Source organism: Cyprinus carpio, chromosome B6 (assembly GCF_018340385.1).
Source record: "Cyprinus carpio isolate SPL01 chromosome B6, ASM1834038v1, whole genome shotgun sequence".
In the NCBI taxonomy this organism is placed as follows: domain Eukaryota; kingdom Metazoa; phylum Chordata; class Actinopteri; order Cypriniformes; family Cyprinidae; genus Cyprinus; species Cyprinus carpio.
The window spans coordinates 2,890,823-2,911,455 of record NC_056602.1 but is presented as its reverse complement, the minus strand read 5'-3'; the positions used below and the strand labels follow the sequence as shown (position 1 = coordinate 2,911,455).

Here is a 20,633-nt window from a genome sequence, read left to right as displayed (position 1 = left end):
TCATTTATTATTTTGTTTATTTTTTATTTACACTGTTTTTTTTTTTTACTCCAAAGTTGTTGTTTTTTCTAATCCTAGTTTAATAAGCCCTGGTTTAGTACATCATTGAATAGACCGTGATCTTAAAAAAGCTACTGAAACTCCACCAATCTTCATAACAGAGATCTGTTCTATCCTACATTATTAGATAACTCTGTTGATATTAAATACTCTCAATTTTGTGCATGCCAGCACTTTAGTTATTATCTTCCATGGCCATGAAGTGTGACATGATCCAGGAACCAAACAAGAGAGAGAGTTATTATTATTGTTATGGACATTATTATATTACTGTTCTTGGAATAGGCCTCTTTCCATCATTAAAGCTGGAATTGTTTACTGTTTCCAAAGTGTCTCTTTACACAGTGTCAAAACACTTAAAACTACGATAACTGAGCATAAACACAATTACATTTTTTAATGTTATTTATTTATTATAATTTTTTTATGTAATGCTTGAAAAACACATTTGCTAGAATGCACATTGTTAACATTCACAGTGATAAATACACAGTCGCTGCAAGGTCATGATTTGATTGACATCAAGTGTTTTGCCAAATCATTTAAAATAAAAGTAATTGCTAGTATGTTCCCACAAATTATTCCAGAACAATGTGCAATTTAACAGGTATCATGCAGAAATAATGTGTGTGTGTGTGTGTGTGTGCATATACACACACACACATACACACATATATACAGGTGCATCTCAAAAAATGTAAACATCGTAAAAAAAAAATTGTTAATTATTTTAAAAAGTGAAACTTTCATATATTCTAGATTCATTGCATGTGAAGTAAAACGTTTCAAAAGTGGTTTGTTTTAATTTTGATTACAACTCATTAAGTCAAAAGTCAGCTTTGCTTGACAACATTCTCATCCCTGTTGTTTGTGCACCTTTTCCTACCCAGTTTCTTCCTTCCAGTCAACTTTGCATTTAATATGCTTTGATACAGCACTCTGTGCACAGCCAGCCCTTTCATTAATGACCTTCTGTGACTTACCCTCTTTATGGAGGTTGACAATGATTGTCTTCTGGACCACTACCATGTCAGCAGTCTTCCTCATCATTTTGGTTTCAAAGAACAAGAGATACCCAAAATTTATACTGCAGTGATGGTCATTTAATGAAACTCAAATATAAATATTTTAATATTTTTGACTTTCATGAGCTGTAATCTCTAATCATCAAACATTTATTTTGAAATGTTTTACTTTATATGCAATGAATCTAAAATATATGAAAGTTTCACTTTTTGAAATAAGTTCCAAAAAATAACTTTTACGCATATTCTATTTTTTAGATGCACCTGTGTGTGTGTGTGTGTCTGTGTGTGTGTGTGTGTATGTATATATATAATATATTTATATATCTAGATATATATATATATATATATATTTATATATTTATATAATGTATATAACGTATAGAACTTTAACTATATATGGGTTATTTATTTCAAGATTGATTATTTAGTACGTGCTGGCTTTTATTTTTTATTTATTTTAGAATTATTATTATTAATGATTAAATAACAAACATAAATGCAAAAAAGAGAACCCAATAAATGAACATTACACAGTCTCCCTCTAGCGGTGCTTCACTGAAACCTGAGGAACACAAACACACGTCAACAGAGGCGCGCGGAAAGAGGGCGTGTCCTGAAGCGAGTCCCAGCTTGTCATTGGTTGTCATATGATTGACGTGCTGACGTGGGCGTGAGCGGAAGTTTGTAATGAATCGCTGTTGTGTTTGAGGTAAGAACAGTCGCATTAACTTCAGAATTTCACCTTTTTTTTAAATTGTTAAATGTGTTTGTTTATCAGTTGGTTTGTTCTTCAGCTCAAACGAGTGTTTAGTGTTTGTAAAGAGCTGCGTTGTGTTTCTGTTCACTGAAGAGTGTAACTATATTCTGGTTAGATTGTTACACTAAGCTTTAGTGTTTAAAGTTACAATGTATAAACACAATGAAGAAATCGTTTTATGTTTAAACAAACCCCATAAACGAGGGTTTTGTAGGCAAACTGCTAACACTGTTTGTAAACTGTATAGCTTTGATGCTGGACGATGGACAAAAACAACACATTTGCATTATTGATCTTTTTTTTCTCTGGAAGTCATAGATTTGTTCAGTTTTTACTGTTCAGTTGATTTTTATAGAATCAGCAGAGTTTCCTTCTGTTAAACATTCCAAATGTTGCTTTTTCTCTCATGTTTAATAAGATTTTTATATTAATTATGATAATATAATGTAATTATATTTTGATAATAAAATTATATAAAAAATTGATAAAAAATGACCGTAAAGGCATTTATATCTTATAAAAAAAAAGATAAAATAATAAAAAAAAAAAAAAAAAAAAAAGAATATATATATATCATATATATATATATATATATATATATAATATATATCTTTTTTTTTTCTTCAAATAAATGCTGTTGTTTTGAATTTTCTATTCGTCAAATAATCTTGGGGAAAAAAAGTGTCTCACGGTTTCCACAAAAATAGTTTTCAACACTGATAATAGTCAGAATTTATTTTTATTTATTTTTTTTCCAAAAGCAAATCTGCGTATTAGCATGATTTCTGAAGGATCATGTGACGCTGAAGACAAATTTATTTTACAGTACATTCACATAGAAAACACTTATTTTAAATTGTATTAATATTTCAGAATTTTACTGTTTTTTTATTGTATTTTTAATCAAATAAATGCAGCCTTAATGAACAAAAGAGACTTCGTTCGAAATCATTAAAAACACTTTGTGAATGGTATTTAATTTTTTTAGTTTTAGTCAAACAGATTGACACACTGGACTTATGTTATGCTTAATTAAAATGAGTTTTAAACACAAATAGAAATGACTGAGTTGTAGAAATGCTGAAATGAGACAGATTTTGAGGTATATGTTAATGAATTCTGTCTTGTTTAGAGGTCATAAGGTCATGAAGATGATTGACAGACACTTACTCACGTGTGATGGTCAGCGTTGACATCGGTACAGAGTTGAGTTGAGTCAAGATTAATATGATGTTGAACAGAAGCTTCATCGACGTGAATTTAGAGCATCGTCCGACAGAATTAGAGCCGGTTTTGTTCTCTCTCTCTCTCTCTCTCTCTCTCTCTCTCAAACACACACAATAGCAGATGAAAACAATAGCTGAGCCTGTTACAAACTGCTGGCACGGCTTTCATGCTGTGTGTGTGTGTGTGTGTGTGTGTGTGTTGTTTTCATGTTTAGCTGGTTTTATGTTGGAATAATAGTTTTGAATGCTGCGTGTGCAGTCAGATCACAGTGTTTGTCTGATTTTTGGACGTGTGATGTGTTACAGATGGTGTGTGTGTGTGTGTGTGTGAGAGAGAGAGAGAGAGAGAGAGATCAGTTGAATGTACTGGGTCTCTCTCTAAATCACCAGCATCACCTTCTTTGTTCGTTTCACACTCCGCAGAATAAGGGACTGAATGCAAGTGTAACAGGCTCTGGATGTGGATAGTGTAGTTAGTCCAGATAGTTAGCGGTTAACTCAGCTCTAGGATGAAGGAGGTTTTTACTCCTCGATGGCAGCTGAAGGCTGGAGGGTTCCAGGTTTTAAAGGGCTTCATCATCGTCATTGTAATCTTGTGTCACTCTGGGTAGGTGCTCCTCATGGATCATCAGAGCAGGAGAATTTCCTCCGTTTGAGAAATGATCATGCACTTTTTAACCCTGTAAAGCCTGCTGTGTCACATTTGATGCACAAAGGCCTCTAAATCATCATCAGCATGATCCAAACTCTGCTGATAAACATGTCACTCACAGTCTACTCTATGCCTTCTGGTGTCTAATTGATAGTTTAGACTTTTTAGAAAGGAAAAGTCTTTTAGTTTGATTGTACAAAAGTCCTTCTTCAGATTGTGCTTCATGTGCCTTTTTGCCATCAAAGTAAACGTAAGAATAACTTTTAGTAGTATTTCGAGATGAACACATACTGGACTGGATTTTTTTAGAAAAATCATAAATATCAAATATGATCATCAGGAAGGTTTATTTGTTCATCCCTCAATCATTGCATCGCGTTATGTTTCGATCATCACACCAAGCGCTCAAATATGATCTTACTGAAACATATAATTAAATATAGTTATTGAGTGACGACTGATATTTCTATCATTTTATGTAAGTATCTGCGATACTGTTGATTGCATTGATTTACATTACAAGCATCAGAATTTCATCATATTAATATCATCATTTTTGCACAGTTTGGGCCTCTGAATAAAAAGGTGTCATATTTTCACTATATCAGACTATCTGAGACCTAAAGTGATGTATCAAAATATGATAATCAACAAAAACACTTATGCAAACTTCTTTTAATTAAGATTTTTGTCTGACTTTTATTTGACGTGTCGGGCTTTACAGGGTTAAATGTGTTTGTGGCGGTAAAGGTAAGGTGGTAATTTCAGTAATTTTAAGTATACAGTTTTTATAAGGCTATGATTTAGACCTTTTAATGCAAGAAATCTCTTTAACCCCTTAACTGTCACTCACATTTTTAAACATAGACTTGTAAAATGCACGAGCCAAACTTACATTTTTATAATTCACGAACGAAAACATTTTGTAACATGATATTGATGTACCATTTTCATGGTAATGCAATGTCTGATTTTAAAAATGGGTTTCAAAGGATGAATTTTGAGATTTTAAGTTTTCAGTTGATATATAATTTCTGATTATTTCTAAAGTGTTTTAGAGAAAAAGGCAACGAACAAGTCAGAACTCCTGTTATGATGTAGATTTTTGAGTGTGCACTTTTTTCATAAATTAAACTTTACTTTTACTTTTTTTTACTTAATTACTTTTCCTACATAATTTTTAACAAAAAACATGGGTTAAAATGTGTTTGTGGCGGTAAACGTAAGGTGGTAAAGTAATTTTAAGTATACACTTTTTTATAAGCCTATGATTTAGAGCTTTTAATGCAAGAAATCTCTTTAAGTTGATATATTGTTAGACCACTGTGAGCTTGAATGAAGAAGGAGAGGTTTCAACTGGTTAAGGTGTTTCTTAATGTCAACAAAACATCAAATCATATTTCACGCTATTAACCTTCTCCTTAATTCCTGGACTGATCTTATTGTGAATGATTCTAAAGAAAAATAACTTACTCCACTAATACAGTCCTACACCAAAGAGATCTTAGTCTGTTAACACACCTGGCAATATTGCGTAACATGCATTTGTCAGATTTATATTGTCAAAATCCAGTTTTACAAATGTTGGCAATGTAGTTTTTGGCACGGCTTCAAATCTGGCAGCATGTCATGATGATGTCTGACTTTTTCTCCGTGTGTGAAGGTCACAGTTGTCCTTTAAGACAAAAAGGAAAAACACGATCTAAACTGCACATTTGTGTTCTCTGTCTCTTGTTCTTCAGTCCCAGACCATGAACTACGTGGGTCAGCTGGCCGAGACGGTGTATGTGACCGTGAAGGAGCTGTATCGCGGTCTGAACCCGGCCACGCTCACCGGCGGCATCGACGTCATCGTGGTTCGTCAGCCTGATGGCAGCTACCAGTGCTCACCGTTTCACGTCCGCTTCGGGAAACTCGGAGTGCTGCGCTCCAAAGAGAAAGAGTGGTGAGGTGGACGTTTGTTAGACTGGAGTTACCTGCCGTCAGCCGCTAGTTATTAGTGCAAGCTGGATGTTATGTGACAGCTGTTCTGAACATCTGCGTGATGGGTTAGTTAAAGCTGTCATGCTTGTCTAACAGAAGTTCCTCTTTCTCAGAACTAACCAAACTTAAACACCAGACTGCTGATCTTGCTAACAGGAAATATTTATCAGGACGTGCATGTGCTTTCAGAAATGTGTCAAAAACACAGCTACCACATTTTGTCAGAATGAAAATGACTAACACAATTAAAAAAAAAAATAAAAATTGTCACGTTTTTTTTTTTTTTAAATTTAACAGAAGTGTAAATCAATTTAACTTTAATTTAATTAATTATTTTACAGCAATGGCAGTCACACTATCATTTAACAGCTGTGGAATTTTAACTTGATTAAACTTGACTTTAGTTAATTTATTTTCATTTTACAGCAAATATACGTTTTCACTCAACAGCAATTGCATTTCACGTAACTTGTAAAATAATATTGATAAATGAAATTATGCATTGCATTAAATTTGCTGTCAAATGTTGAGTTAAAATTCCACTGCTGTTAAATAAAAATAGGACTGGCAAAAAAAATTGCTGTAAAATAAAAAGTAATAAGATTTAAAATGGTAAATTTAATAAAATTTAATTAAAGTAAAATTAAGTTAAATACAATTCCATTGCTGTTAAATGAAAACTTGACTAAATAAAATTTTTTAATTTCATATTAATTTAATGCCAGTTATAATGTCATTCAACAGCAATTGCATGTCATTTAGCTTAGTTAGATTTAAATAAATAATACATAATTTAACAGTGTATTTCTTTAAAGGCTTGGAATTTCATTTAATCATAATTGAACATAATTTAATTAAGCATTTTATTTTACAACAAATTAAATGCACATTTAATGCAACATTCTACTCTCTCTGACCATTAGAATTAAACTTTATTTCTTTTTTGCCCTTTAAAGCCTCCTTTATGTAACAGCCTTCTGTGTACAGAATATCCGCTGATATGTAAATGATTGCATACATATGTTAATGAGCTTGTGGATAATGAATGAGTCTTGAGTATTTCTACATAGCACATCTTTTTTTTTTTTTCAACGTGTAAGGAAAATCTTATTTTGCTCATTAATTGTTTGGTTTTTAAGAAGTTGTATTTCTAACCCAGCAAGCCTAAGACATGCAGCTCCTGGTTCAGCTCATGTAACCGCTGTACTCGTCCATCACAGGTGGATATTGAGGTCAATGGAGAGCCGGTGAGCCTGCATATGAAGCTGGGAGATAACGGAGAGGCGTTCTTCGTGAAGGAGAACGAGGATTTTGAGGTCTGTCTGGCTGACTGTGAGTTCTCCAGTGTCTCCTGTGATGTTCTGCTGTGGTTTTCACCATACTCTCTCTGTGTCCGTCTCAGACGCGGGTTCCCGCTCACCTCTGCACCTCTCCAATCCCCACCGATGTCCCAGAAGTGTCCGAGGTGACCGAGTCTCCCTCCAGCATCACGTCCTCCTCCAGCCGCCGCAAAAAGCGCCGCAGGAAGCGAGCGCGTTCAGACACGCATCTGCGAGAGGAGGCCAGTTCCTCCTCAGACGAGAAAGAAAGCCTAGATCAAGATTTCCTAAAGGAAGAGTCACCTTTGGCTGCAAGGTTAACTCAAGTTATTGTACATTCACTTGTCCAGAAATGTCTGAGGTTGTCTGATCAGTGTAAGATTGTTGGCTGCTTATTTCATGAAGCTCTAGGGTGCACCAGCGGTGCATAAGTTAAAAATTATACACTACAAGGAATTATTTTTGCATTGCACCATTAAAACTAGTTGAAACATAACCCTGCATGCCTCGGACTGGGAGTAACGGTTGGATTAAATAGCAGACTGACTGAATAATGCTATTAAACTTGACAAACTTCAATCCTTTAGACAATCCTTTACACTTGTTTACATTTTACGTGAATAAATTACTTTGTTAGCAACACTTCAGCACACAACCAACCCAAGCACCACACCTCTGTGTGCATGTCATATAAAATCAAACTTAAATGTCATTTCTGATAATTGCTTGGTATCAGTATTTTATTGATCCTTTATAATTTCAATTACAGTTTTTGAATGTTATTCACATATAAAATAGCTATAATGTACTGTATATCAGTGGAAACATATTTTTATCATGAGTTGCATGAGGCAAAGGAAGTTAGAATCAAGGAAAAAACTTCAGTTCACTACATTCCAAAACAACTTCTACTCATTTCATTGAAATCACTGATGATAAATGTTGTATTGTGTGACTAAGCATTACTGTTCATAGAGTGTGCAACCTACTAGATATATTCTGCGTGAACAGATGGTGCAACTAAATTATACACTGTGTGACATGTAATTTTACAGTAAAATACTGGTAAATTTACTGGCAATCTTATAATTTACAGTGAAAAACACATTTTTTCTCTGTGACGTTTGCATTTGATGGTTTTTCATTGAAATAATGTGCATTTGTTTTTACTGCCAATGTAAATTTAATCAGTGAAACTTAAAATGTTGCTACCGTATTTTACAGTACAGTTCTGGTAACCACGGCTACTGCTATTTTGAATAATAAATGTCAAATGACAAATGAATTTTTTATTTATTTATTTATTTTTATTTTTTTAAGTGTACTGACTGGACATTACGTTCCATTTTAAAGGGATAGTTCACACACACACACACACACACACACACACACACACACAAAAAAAAAATTGGTCATAATTTACTCACCCTCATGTTGTTCCACACCTGAATGAGTTTCTGCTGAACACAAAGGAAGATATTTTGAAGAATGTGGGTAAGCAAGCAGTTGACGGTAACCATTGACTTCAATAGTAGGAAAAAAAATACTATGGTTAATGGCTACCATCAACTGTTTGCTTACCCACATTCTTCAAAATATCTTCTTTTGTGTTCAACGAAAGACAGGGTTTGGAACGTGAGGGTGAGTAAATGATGATAAAATGTTAATTTTTGAGTGAACTATCCCTTTATAGTGTGAACTTATGAACGGCTGGTGAAGCCTTGCCCAGGACACTGATGATTTGTGTTTTTGCTCTCTTCAGTAAGTCTGTGTACTACTCGCTGACAGAGGAACCCTACGAGGAACCGTCTGTAGCTCAGAGCAGAGACGTTCATCCTCACTCTGACGGAGAGTGTTCTGTTAATGAGAGGTAGTTATGTATCCTTAAACCGGCCCCTATGTTATCTCTCTGTTCATATCATGGATATCTGAATGGAAACTCTGCTTACGTGTGTTGTCTCTGTCTGTAGTGTGTTCTTCAGCCGTCCCTCCTCTCCTAAGAGTGATTCAGAGTTGTGTAAGCCGCAGGAGTCTCTAGGGCCTCAGATGCAGTGGAACTGGGGCGCTTTTCCCAAGGTACCGTGCTGCTTCAACTACTGCATGCATACAGCTCTCAGAGTCCAGAATGCTCCCAAACCAAGTGAGCTGCCTACCTAGGCAGTATTTTTAGACATCATATGTCCACTCTGAACAAGGCTGTTATAAAAGTAGATTACTACATTTTCTGAAGAATGTTTGATTGCATGTGCAAAACTCACTGTCTGACGTGAAAAAGTAGAGCAGGGCAATATAGCTAAAAAATGCATTACAATATAATGTTTCATATCGTATCAGTTTTCAACACTGATAATAATCAGAAATGTTTCTTGAGCAGCAAATCAGCATATTAGAATGATTTCTGAAGATCATGTGACACTGAAGACTGGAGTAATGATGCTGAATAAATTAAATTTACAAAATATTGCAATAGAAAACGTATTTTAAATAGTAATAATATTTCACAATATTACTGTTTTACCTTGTTAAATAAATGCAGGTTTGGTGAGCAGAAGAGAATTCTTTCAAAATCATTAAAAAAAAAAAAAATCTTACCGACCCCAAACTTTTTTACATTAGTGAGGTTTCATTTCATTAGGATGCTGCCTTATAAGTGCACAACGCAGCTGACTCAGTGGTTCTTGTGTTTGTGTAGGTGTGTCAGGCGGAGAGGGATGAATCTGATTCGCTGCGAGACCCGCCCATCATGCCCTCTGACCACTCCCACTTCCGCACAATCCTTCGACAAGCGTCCATTGACGTGGAGAGCACCGACTCTACAGCGACGGTGACCGTAGTGAGACCCGAACCTCAGATCGGAAGGACCAGCCCTGTTTCATCTTCGATTAACACACAACTGGACGTCAAGGTCACCGAAACGCATCTAGTGACCTTTCAGTCCACAGACGACTCCTTAACCGTCAGCAGCACAGACCAGCACACTCAGACGTGTAATATAACCCGCTCTACTAACACAATGCACGGGACCAGCGCTGTCAGCAGTGCAGCTGGTTCAGACGCCGTGGCTCATGCAGGAAGCCAAGAAACCTGGGATGAGAATAATGTCTCGTTCACATCCGAAATCCAAAACATCACATTCGGAGAGACTGAATCCAATACGGTTTTAGAAGCAGAAACAGAGGTAGACTCGGCGGACGCAATCACTGCTTTACCAAAACACCAGAGCTCTGTGGGAGACTCAGAGGAGGGGGCGGGACTAGAGACTTCACAGACCAATCAGAGTGCAGACGGTGCTGGAGTGACACCAGCTCTGGAGCCCATCCTCAAATCAGAGGATTCGATGCTTCTCGAGTCCTCGAAAACAGCAGACCCTCAGGACAAGAGGAAAGGTAGCGGATTACGTTTGTACTTATTCCAGTGCACTGATTCGGGGATTGAAAATGATTCATTTCACCTGAACTGTACGTGTTGTTTTTTTCTAGTCAAGCGGAGTCATCATTTGGGACCCTCTGATATCTATCTAGATGACCTCTCCACTCTTGACCCTGAAGCTGCTGCCCTCTATTTTCCAAAGAGGTTAGAAGCTTTATTAGCCAAGATGCTTAACCCATTTCTTATAAATAAATTAAACCAAAAAATATATATTTTTTTTGCTTTTTGACACAATAAAGAAATGATTGTAAGACTACAACAATAAAAAATATCAAATTCATTGAGTTTATTATTATTTTTAATAGCAAAAATAATAATAAAAATGAAATCTACTTAAAATAAATATATATATATATATATATATATATATATATATATATATATATATATATATATATATATATATATATATATATATAGATATATATATATTTTTTTTTTTTTTTTTTTTTTCTGACAATAAATAAAATGGTTGTAGCACTACAGCAATGAAAATATAATATTCATTGAGTATTATTATTATTATTATTATTATTATTATTATTAATAATAGCAAATATTTTTTATTGTTTTATCTATGATTTTTGATGCAATAAATTATCGTAGGACTACAGCAATAAAGTCTATTAAATAAATTAACCAAACAAACGCTATCATTTATTATTATTGCTATTATTATGTTTTTATGTGTTTTATATTTTTCCAAAGTTCTTTTGTGATCTTTATGATCACAAATATTTTTTTCATCTTTGTTTTTGCAGAAAAAATACACAATAAAAGAATTGATTGTAAGACTATAACAATAAAAAATATAAAATTCATTGAGTTTATTATTATTATTAATAGCAAAAATAATAATAAAAATGAAATCTGCTTAAAATAAATATATTTTATTGTTTTGTTTTGTTTTTTGACACAATAAATAAATGGTTGTAGCACTACAGCAATGAAAATATAATTATTATTATTATTAATAATAGCAACTATTTTTTAATTGTTTTATCTATGATTTTTGATCCAATAAATTATTGTATACAGCGATCAAATCTATTAAATAAAACAAAATCTATCATTTATTATTATTATTATTGCTATTATTATGTTTTTATGTGTTTTATATTTATGCAAAGTTGTTTTGGGATCTTTATGTTCACAAATATTTTTGCATCTTTGTTTTTGCGTTATGATTGTTAATCTGCATATGAGAACGAATGGCTGTAATTATCCAAACACTACATTAAATAAGTTTCTTCACCCAACAACAGTATTCACAGGCATTAGGAGTCCAAAGTTAGAAGTTAGAGGTTAGTTTTATTATTATTAATATATAATAAATAAATAGAAAACAGAATAGAAAAAGAGTAGAGCAAGCTCGTGTCAGAGACCTAAACAAGTAGTTAGTAAAAGAATAGAGTGCAAGTCTAAAAGGGGGGTTTATTTATTTATTTTTCCTGCAGTTGTGGCTGATTGCTGTACTGTTATCTTAAACATAGAAATAGAAATGTCCAGACGTTTGTCCAGGAGTTTAATTCCTGTCCCTCCCTCCGTGTTTCCAGTGAGACTGAGTCGCCGGATCCGTCTCCTCCCTCGGGTCAGCCGTCTCCTCAGTCACTGGGCAGCGCTAACGCAGACAGCGGCACTGAATATCTGTCCGACTCCACCACAGACTCGCTGGACGTGACCATGTCTCTGTGTGGGAGAGGAGACATCAGTCAGATCAGTAAAGGTAACCTATAAACCTCAACCACGTTCACTCATGAGTCACCACATCCACATTCTTTTTATCTCCTCCCACATCTAAATCTCTATTTATCTACACCCAAAAAGAAACCCATTTTCTATTTTATATATATATATATATCTTTTCTATATGTACTGCGTTAAGCTAACTGAGACTTGTCATAGCACTTGTATATCATTGCTCTTTTTTTGATTTTTAATTGCTTCTATTTTCATCATTTATAAGTCGCTGTATGACTAAATGTAAGTCTCTGGGGTATATTTGTAGCAATAGCCAACAATACATTGTATGGGTCCAAATTATAAATTTTTCTTTTATGCCAAAATCAATAGGATATTAAGTAAAGATCTTGTTCCATGAAGATTTTTTGTAAATTTCCTACTGTAAATATATCAAAACGTAATTTTTGATTAGTAATAGGCATTGCTAAGAAATTCATTTGAACAACTTTAAAGGTGATTTTCTCAATATTTAGATTTTTTTGCACCCTCATATCAAATAAACTCAAATAGTTGTATCTCAGACAAATACTGTCCTCCTAACAAACCACACATCAATGGAAAGCTTGTTTATTTATTTATTGATGTATAAATCTCAGTTTTTAAAAAAATCACCCTTATGACTGGTTTTGTAGCCGAGGGTCACATATATAGAACATCAAATATATTACGATTAGCTGTGATTTTGTTGTTTCATGCAGCATTTTATATTCAGTGAGGACAGAAAAAATATTTAAGATGATATCTTTAGCTTTTCCTTTTTTTTTCTCGTGTGTTGCAGAGAAGTTCATGGAGCATCTTGTCAAGTATCAAGACTTTGTCAGCAACCCTGGAATTATTGAAGACCCAAACCTTGTCATCTGCATCAACTCAAAGTGAGCATGTGTTTTATTCATTCATTAAAAGCAGTCTGTAGTACAACAATGTTCAGTCGTGATCACATTAAACAGTTCTTAGTAGGGCTCTAAGTTGAATTTTTAATCTAATTAATTACATTTAGCTGTGAAAATACCCCCAAAGATCATCTAATGCTATGTTTGTGTTAAAGTATTAGAGTAGACATTACAAAAATATCTTAATAAATATTTGATTTGATTCAACATAAAATTTACGTTTAGGCTACAAATGGCCCAACATATTTTTTTTTTTTCATTTATGGAGTTGTTGCCCTGCATCATATTTGTCAACATTTGGTTTCAGATGTGGCTCATCCAATCAGATTTTACAGCCAGAGCTTGGTCATTTTATCACATATGCACTCTGATAATATTATGATATTGTTCAGCTTTGTGGTCATTTTGTTTCAGATATTATAACTGGGCTGTGGCGGCGCCGATGATTCTGTCAGTTCAGGCTTTCCAGAAGACTTTACCAAAGGTAGGTCGGGACAGAGATCTTTGTTTACCGCTTCAATGACTAACTGTTCAGAGATAACGGCTTGTTTTTCTGTTGTAGAGCACCATTGAGCAGCTAGTCAAAGATAAGATGCCTAAAAAGTCTGGCCGCTGGTGGTTCTCCTGGAGGAGGAAAGATCGGAACAATGCTGCGGTGAAAACTCAATCTAACAGTACAGAAATTATTGTTAACTCATGAAAGGAGCAACGCTATTGTGTGATGTTTTTCTCATGTTAGGGAAGCCAGAAGTCAGACGCAGAGGGGAATCAGTTTGAAGCATCGGCCGCGATCACTGGACACTCTTCACTGAAGTAAGACAAGTGTTTGCATGCATGCAAAACATGAGGCACGCAGTGTTTTTCCTTATTATAAAGTTTGACAGAAATAATTCAGAAGGTTGTCACAGGTCATGCACCAGCACAAACCACCAACAGTGCACAAAAATGTGTTGGAGATGTCCAAGATATGAGACAAAAAATAATGCAAAGAAAAAAAACAAAAGCAGCTAAGTTAAGAACCTAACTTCATGCGTCCACGCCAGCAGGTGTCAGTATAAAGAACAAATCTACAAGACAAATAAGAGCAAACTAAACAAAAGTAGCACTTCAGATTGAATGCATGTGTGCACCAGATCTTAAAGTTTGTGTTGTCTCCGCTCTAAATCTCATGCAACCTGTCAGGGACTTTTTATAACATTGCATAAATGTGTAAGCTTGTTCTGAAAGCAGCCTCTCCTTCTCAGAGAGCACTTGACCATTGACTTGTTAAACATGATGAAAGTCAGTTTTGTCAAGACTCTTGGTATCCATGAATTTCTGTGTTTGTTTCTGTGTATGCAGGAGTTCTGTTGAGCTCTCGAGTGATGAGGATGTCTCTGTGAGGAAGAACAGTGAAGCCATGAACACAGCGCAGTGCATCAGTCAGATGTACCGCAAATCTCTCCGGCTGACCTCGGACCAGATCGTAAGAATCTCATCATCATCTGTGTGTGTCATAGAGATTAGTCAAAGCAAGTGCAAGACCTTCTAAATAAATATTAGTATTAAATAAATAAATATTAAATAAATAAATAAATATTATTTCTTATTTATTTTATTATTTTGAGGTAAAATTGAACTAGTCATGTTGTCGACCGTTTTTTTCCCACGTCTAGTTCAGTTTTACCTCAAAATAAATAAATATGAAATCATATTTATTTATTTATTTATTTATTTATTTATTTAATGAAATAATATTAATGTTTTATTAATATTACTTTTTTATAATTTATTTTTATTAATATTTTAATATTCAACTTTTTTAAAAGTCACAATTACATTTTTTTGTACTGGTAGTTACATTTAAAAAAAAATTCAATTACATTTTCAATTACATGCATTTTTTTTTTAAACATTTTTTTCAATTTTACCTCAAAATAAATAAATAAGAAATCATATTTATTTATTTATTTAATGAAATAATATTAATGTTTTATTAATATTACTTTTTTAATAATTTATTTTTATTAATGTTTTAATATTCAGCTTTTTTTTAAAGTCACAATTACATTTGTTTTTTTCATCCACAAAAACTTGTTTCCACCTTGGAATAAATAAATATGTTTTTTTATTTTATACAATTCATACTCTAACCTCACATTACATAACATTTCATAATAATTGTCAGAATAAAAATAAAAAAAATCCATAATTATCAGATGAAAATCAAAGAACTGAGAAAAAACCATATAAAACCTTTTATAATTCCATATTATGCCATGATGGAAATTTTTATAATAATGATAATTTAGGTTGAAAATATGATTCATGTGATTAAAATGTCAAATAAAATAAAAAAATCTATAAATAAATAATTAACCACAAAATCAAAAGAAAGACATAATATTTTGCATTTAGATAACGAAGCTTGATAATATTAATGAAGATTAATATGAATTGTAATTGTTGTATTACAGTGGTGAGAATCTTTTGCATTACTCAGTGCTCTCAGATGTAGGCTGCGTTATTGAAATACTACGTGTACAGCTACCTATTGATGCTATGGGCTGTATGAATGTCTGATACTTTCTGTGTGTGGCAGGAGAGTCTGAATCTGCGTGAAGGAGCTAATACGGTTGTGTTCAGTGTGACCACACAGTATCAGGGCACCTGCCGCTGTGAAGCCACCATTTACCTGTGGAGCTACGACGACAAGATCATCATCTCAGACATCGATGGGACCATCACCAAGCGAGTCTCTCTGAATCACTGCAGGATTTTAGTCACTATCTGTGACATCAGGCTGACAGTTGTTCACTTTTCTCTCTGCGTCAGGTCGGATGCTCTGGGGCACATCTTACCGCAGCTGGGGAAGGACTGGACCCATCACGGCATCGCCAAACTATATCACAAAATACATCAGTAAGAAACAAGTTCACAACTTTCTGATTTAACGAAACACTTGTTGTTCACTATAAATATGTGCAATTTTTTATATTTAGTTTTGACAGATACAGAAACCGTTTTAAGCAGCAGCAATACAAACACAGGTGTCATAAACCATTATTATATACAGTACAGGTCAAAAGTTTGGAAACATTACTATTTTTAATGTTTTTGAAAGAAGTTTCTTCTGCTCATCAAGCCTGCATTTATTTGATCAAAAATACAGATTTTTTTTTTTAATATTGTGATATATTATAACAACTTAAAATAATTGTTTTTAAATTTATTATACTTTAAATTATCATTTATTTCTGTGATGCAAAGCTGAATTTTAAGGATCATTATCACATGATCCTTTAGAAATCATTCTAATATGATGATTCATTATCAAAGTTGGAAACAGTTCCGCTGCTTAAATATTTTTTCAGAAAACATGTGATACTTTTATAGGATACTTTGATGAATAAAAAAAAAAAAAAAAAAAGAAAGGTATGTTTTTAAAAATATAAATATTTTGTAATAACAATATACACTACTGGTCAGTAATTTGGGGTCAGTAATTTTTCTTTCTTTCTTTTTTTTAATAAAATCAATAGTTTTATTCAGCAAGGATGTGTTAAATTGATAAAAAGTGATAGTAAAGAAAATATATTATTAGAATATATATTATTAGAATTTTTTTTTTGATTTTGATTAAATGCAGTTCTTTTTAACCTTTATTCATCAAATATATTAGACAGCAGAACTGTTTCCAACACTCATAATAAATCAGAATATTAGAATGATTTCTAAATGATCATGTGATAGACTGGATGTTACATGTGACACTGAAGGCTGGAGTAATGATGCTGAAAATTCAGCTCTGCATCACAGGAATAAATTATTTTTTTAAGTATATTCAAATAGAAAAACTATTATTTTAAGTTGTAATAATATTTCACAATATTACTGTTTTTTCTGTATTTTTGATCAAATAAATGCAGGCTTGATGAGCAGAAGAGACTTCTTTCAAAAACATTAAAAATAGTAATGTTTCCAAAGTTCTGACCTGTACTGAGTATATATATTTTTTACCTGAGATGCACTAAAAATAAGGGGATGTCATTTGTTTATTTACAATTATTGCTGTTAATTGCATATCTGTATTTGCTGACAAAGTCTAACATGCATCACGACAGGCTTATGTTGCATCACGTCTTGCTATTTTATTTTTAACGTGTTAAAACTTAATGCATCTTAAGACATCTGGTCTATTCTGTTCTGACCTGTTTAGCTGTTTTTGAATATGCGATAGATTTAATAGATTTTTTGACAGCCCTGTTAATACTTTTATTAATCCAGGATGCATTAAATTGATCAAAAGCAGCAGTAAAGACATTTATAATGTGACAAGAGATTTCTATTTCAAATAAATGCTGTTCTTTTGAACTTTCTGTGAATCCCAAAAAATTAAATGTGTCAATTTCCACAAAAGCACAGCTGTTCTCAACATTGATATATGAATAATCAGAAATGTTTCTTGAGCAGCAAATCAGCATATTAGAATGATTTCTGAAGAATCATGTGACACTGAAGACTGTAAAAATGCAGCTTTGCGCACAGGAATAAATTACATTTTAACAGATATTCACATAGAAAAGATTTGGTTTAAATTGTAATAATATTTCACTGTTTTTACTGTATTTCTAATCAAATAAATGCAGCCTCAGTGAGCAGAAGAGACCTCTTTCATTTAAAAACATCACAGTTTTACTGAACCCCAAGCGTTTGAATGGTAGTTTATTTAAGAATCATTTATGATTGTGTTCCTCTCTTGCAGGAATGGTTATAAGTTCCTGTACTGTTCGGCTCGAGCTATAGGCATGGCAGACATCACTAAGGGTTATCTGCAGTGGGTGAATGATCGAGGAACGGTTCTACCCAAAGGACCGGTGCTGCTGGCCCCCAGCAGCCTGTTCTCAGCCTTACACAGGTGAACACAGACAGATCACAGCGGCCTCCGTTACTTACTGCTTGGAGTGGTTGCTAGGGTACCAGAGGTGGTTGCTAGGGTGTTACTATGCAGTTGCTGACTGTACTGAGGTTAGGGTTGGGTTAGGGGATAGAAAATATTGTTTGGTCATTACAAACGTAATAAAAGTCTATGGACAAAAAAGTCTATCGACAATTCATAGAAACAAACGTCTGAGAGTGTGTGTCTGTGTGTGTGTGTGTGTGTGTGTGTGTGTGTGTGTGTGTGTGTGTGTGTTCTCAGGGAGGTGATTGAGAAGAAGCCGGAGGGGGTTAAGATCGCCTGTCTCACTGATATCAGAGATCTGTTCAGTCCCGTCACGCAGCCCTTCTACGCCGCCTTCGGCAACAGAACTAACGTGAGCTTTCCTTCGGCGTTACAAACGTGTGCAGTTGTGCATCTCTTAGGAATCATGGGAAGGCCTGACTGTATTCTGTGCTTCTGTGTGTAGGATGCATATGCGTACAAGGAGGTGGGTGTCCCTGAGACTCACATCTTCACCGTGAACCCCAGAGGAGAACTCATACAAGAAAAGACCAAAGGAAACAAGTCCTCGTAAGTCACAACACGTGCATCTGTCAAACGTTTGGAATAATTCATCGTTGTTGTTTTTTATGTTTTTCTCTGCTTATCAAAGCTGCATTTATTTAATCAAAAAATACAGTAGAATCAGTGATATTGTGAAATATTATTACAATTTAAAACAGACGTGAATATCTGTTAAAATATAATTTATTCCTGTGATCAAAGCTGTATTTTCAGCATCATTACTCCAGTATTCAGTGTCACATGATCTTCAGAAATCATGAAAATATGATGATTTGCTGCTCAAGAAACATTTCTGATTATTATCAATGATGAAAACAGTTGTGCTGCACAATATTTTTGTGAAAACCACATTTTTGTTTTATTTTTCAGGCTTTACTGTTACTTTTGATTAATTTAAGGTGTGCTTGAAAAAAAGCACCTTTTTTTTATTTTTTTTTTTTTTTTTTTTTTTTTTATAAACATTGATGATAATCAGAAATGTTTCTGGAGTAATAATGCTAAAAAATCATCTTTGATCACTGGAATAAATTACATTTCACAATATAATCACATAGAAAAACTGTTTTCTTTTTATTGTAATTGTAATTATATTTCACAGCATTACTGTTTTAACTGTATTTTTGTTAATGCTGTCAAACCATTAATCACAATTTCAAAATAGGTTTTTGTTTACATAATATATGTGTGTGTGCTGTGTATATTTATAACATGTATATATAAATACACACACATACAGTATATATATTGAACATATTTACACATCTTTGCATGTATATATATATTTATATTAATATAAATTATATAAATGTATTCAATATGTAAACATAGCATACTTTTCTTAAATATAAACATGCATGGGTGTGTATTTATACATACATAATAAATATACACAACACACAGATATTTTATGTAAACAAAAATGTATTTTGGATGCGATTAGTTGTTTGACAGCACGATTATTTGGTTAAATAAATGCAGCTTTGTTGAGCAGAAGAGACTTCTTTCAAAAACATTAAAAACTTAGTTATTCCAAACTTTTGCCAGTAGTGTCTATACAGTATATACACAATCAAACTTACTTATCTTTATGCTCCTTTGTACATTTATGCATTTTTTACATTTATGCATTTTAGCAGACCCTTTTATCCGAAGCGACTTACAGTGCATTCAGGCGAACATTTTTTACCTAACATGAAAAAAAAAATGAAAGTTACTACCTCTATGTTCATTAATAATATCCACGAATTTAAAAACAACAAGCGAAATGCAGTTGTTTGAGGTTGATGTGTGTGTTTCAGATACTCTCATCTCAGCGAGCTGGTGGATCACGTCTTCCCCTTCCTCTGTAAAGACCCTGCGTCCTCCTTCGACTGTCCCGAGTTCAGCCATTTCTCCTTCTGGAGAGAGCCGCTGCCTCCGACTCACCCCCATCACCTGATCTAGACACGGCTTCAGCTCCACACCGATCATCTGCTCAGCTCAGCATTTCTTCTCATTTATCAGTGCGTTTACAAAACCGGAGACACACACACACACACACACATGCAAACACGCACAATCCGACACAAACACATGATATCTGGGTGGAGAATGTGCAGTGATGATACCATGACACTACACTGAGCATCAGAGAAGCTCTTTGGACCCACAGATAAACACAAACACATTAAACCGAGTGCCTTCGGACGAACCTGTGCACTGTGACTGTAGTACAGGTCTGGGGCTCTCATGAATGTAGGTTCTCTGCCAAATAATGGCCGTTTCTAGGGGCTTTTCTATTATTGTGTTCTTTTTAAATACTTTTTTACAATTGCTGGTTACTGTAAAAGTGTGGGTTTGTTTTATCAGCAAATACTTTATACAGCTGAATTGTTTTATTTATTTTGAACATTCGAATGCAGCTAAAACAAAGACAGTCTCTATATATTTGGCTTCTGTTTAGTGTATTTAAAAGAACATTGAAACAATAAAAGAATCACTTTAAATGTCACCTGACTGGACTTTTTTAGACGTCTAGTTAGAGGCGTTTCCTAAAGTAAGCATCGCTTGCGCGTTCATTAA

At 33.8% G+C, this 20,633-nt stretch overlaps 1 protein-coding gene across 1 annotated transcript; it reads left to right on the top strand.

Moving 5' to 3' along the window:
• Nucleotides 1-1,665: 1,665 nt before the first annotated feature.
• LOC109053415 (phosphatidate phosphatase LPIN3-like) lies at nt 1,666-20,562 on the top strand. The gene is made up of 20 exons (XM_042725208.1): nt 1,666-1,797; nt 5,466-5,668; nt 6,866-7,022; nt 7,109-7,341; nt 8,788-8,895; nt 8,996-9,101; nt 9,718-10,411; nt 10,505-10,598; nt 12,011-12,180; nt 12,976-13,069; nt 13,502-13,571; nt 13,650-13,742; nt 13,827-13,900; nt 14,429-14,552; nt 15,669-15,817; nt 15,902-15,988; nt 17,832-17,984; nt 18,267-18,381; nt 18,475-18,578; nt 19,871-20,562. The coding sequence occupies exons 2-20, from the start codon at nt 5,475-5,477 to the stop codon at nt 20,013-20,015; spliced, it is 2,964 nt and encodes a 987-aa protein (XP_042581142.1). The 5' UTR covers nt 1,666-1,797; nt 5,466-5,474; the 3' UTR covers nt 20,016-20,562.
• Nucleotides 20,563-20,633: the final 71 nt, after the last annotated feature.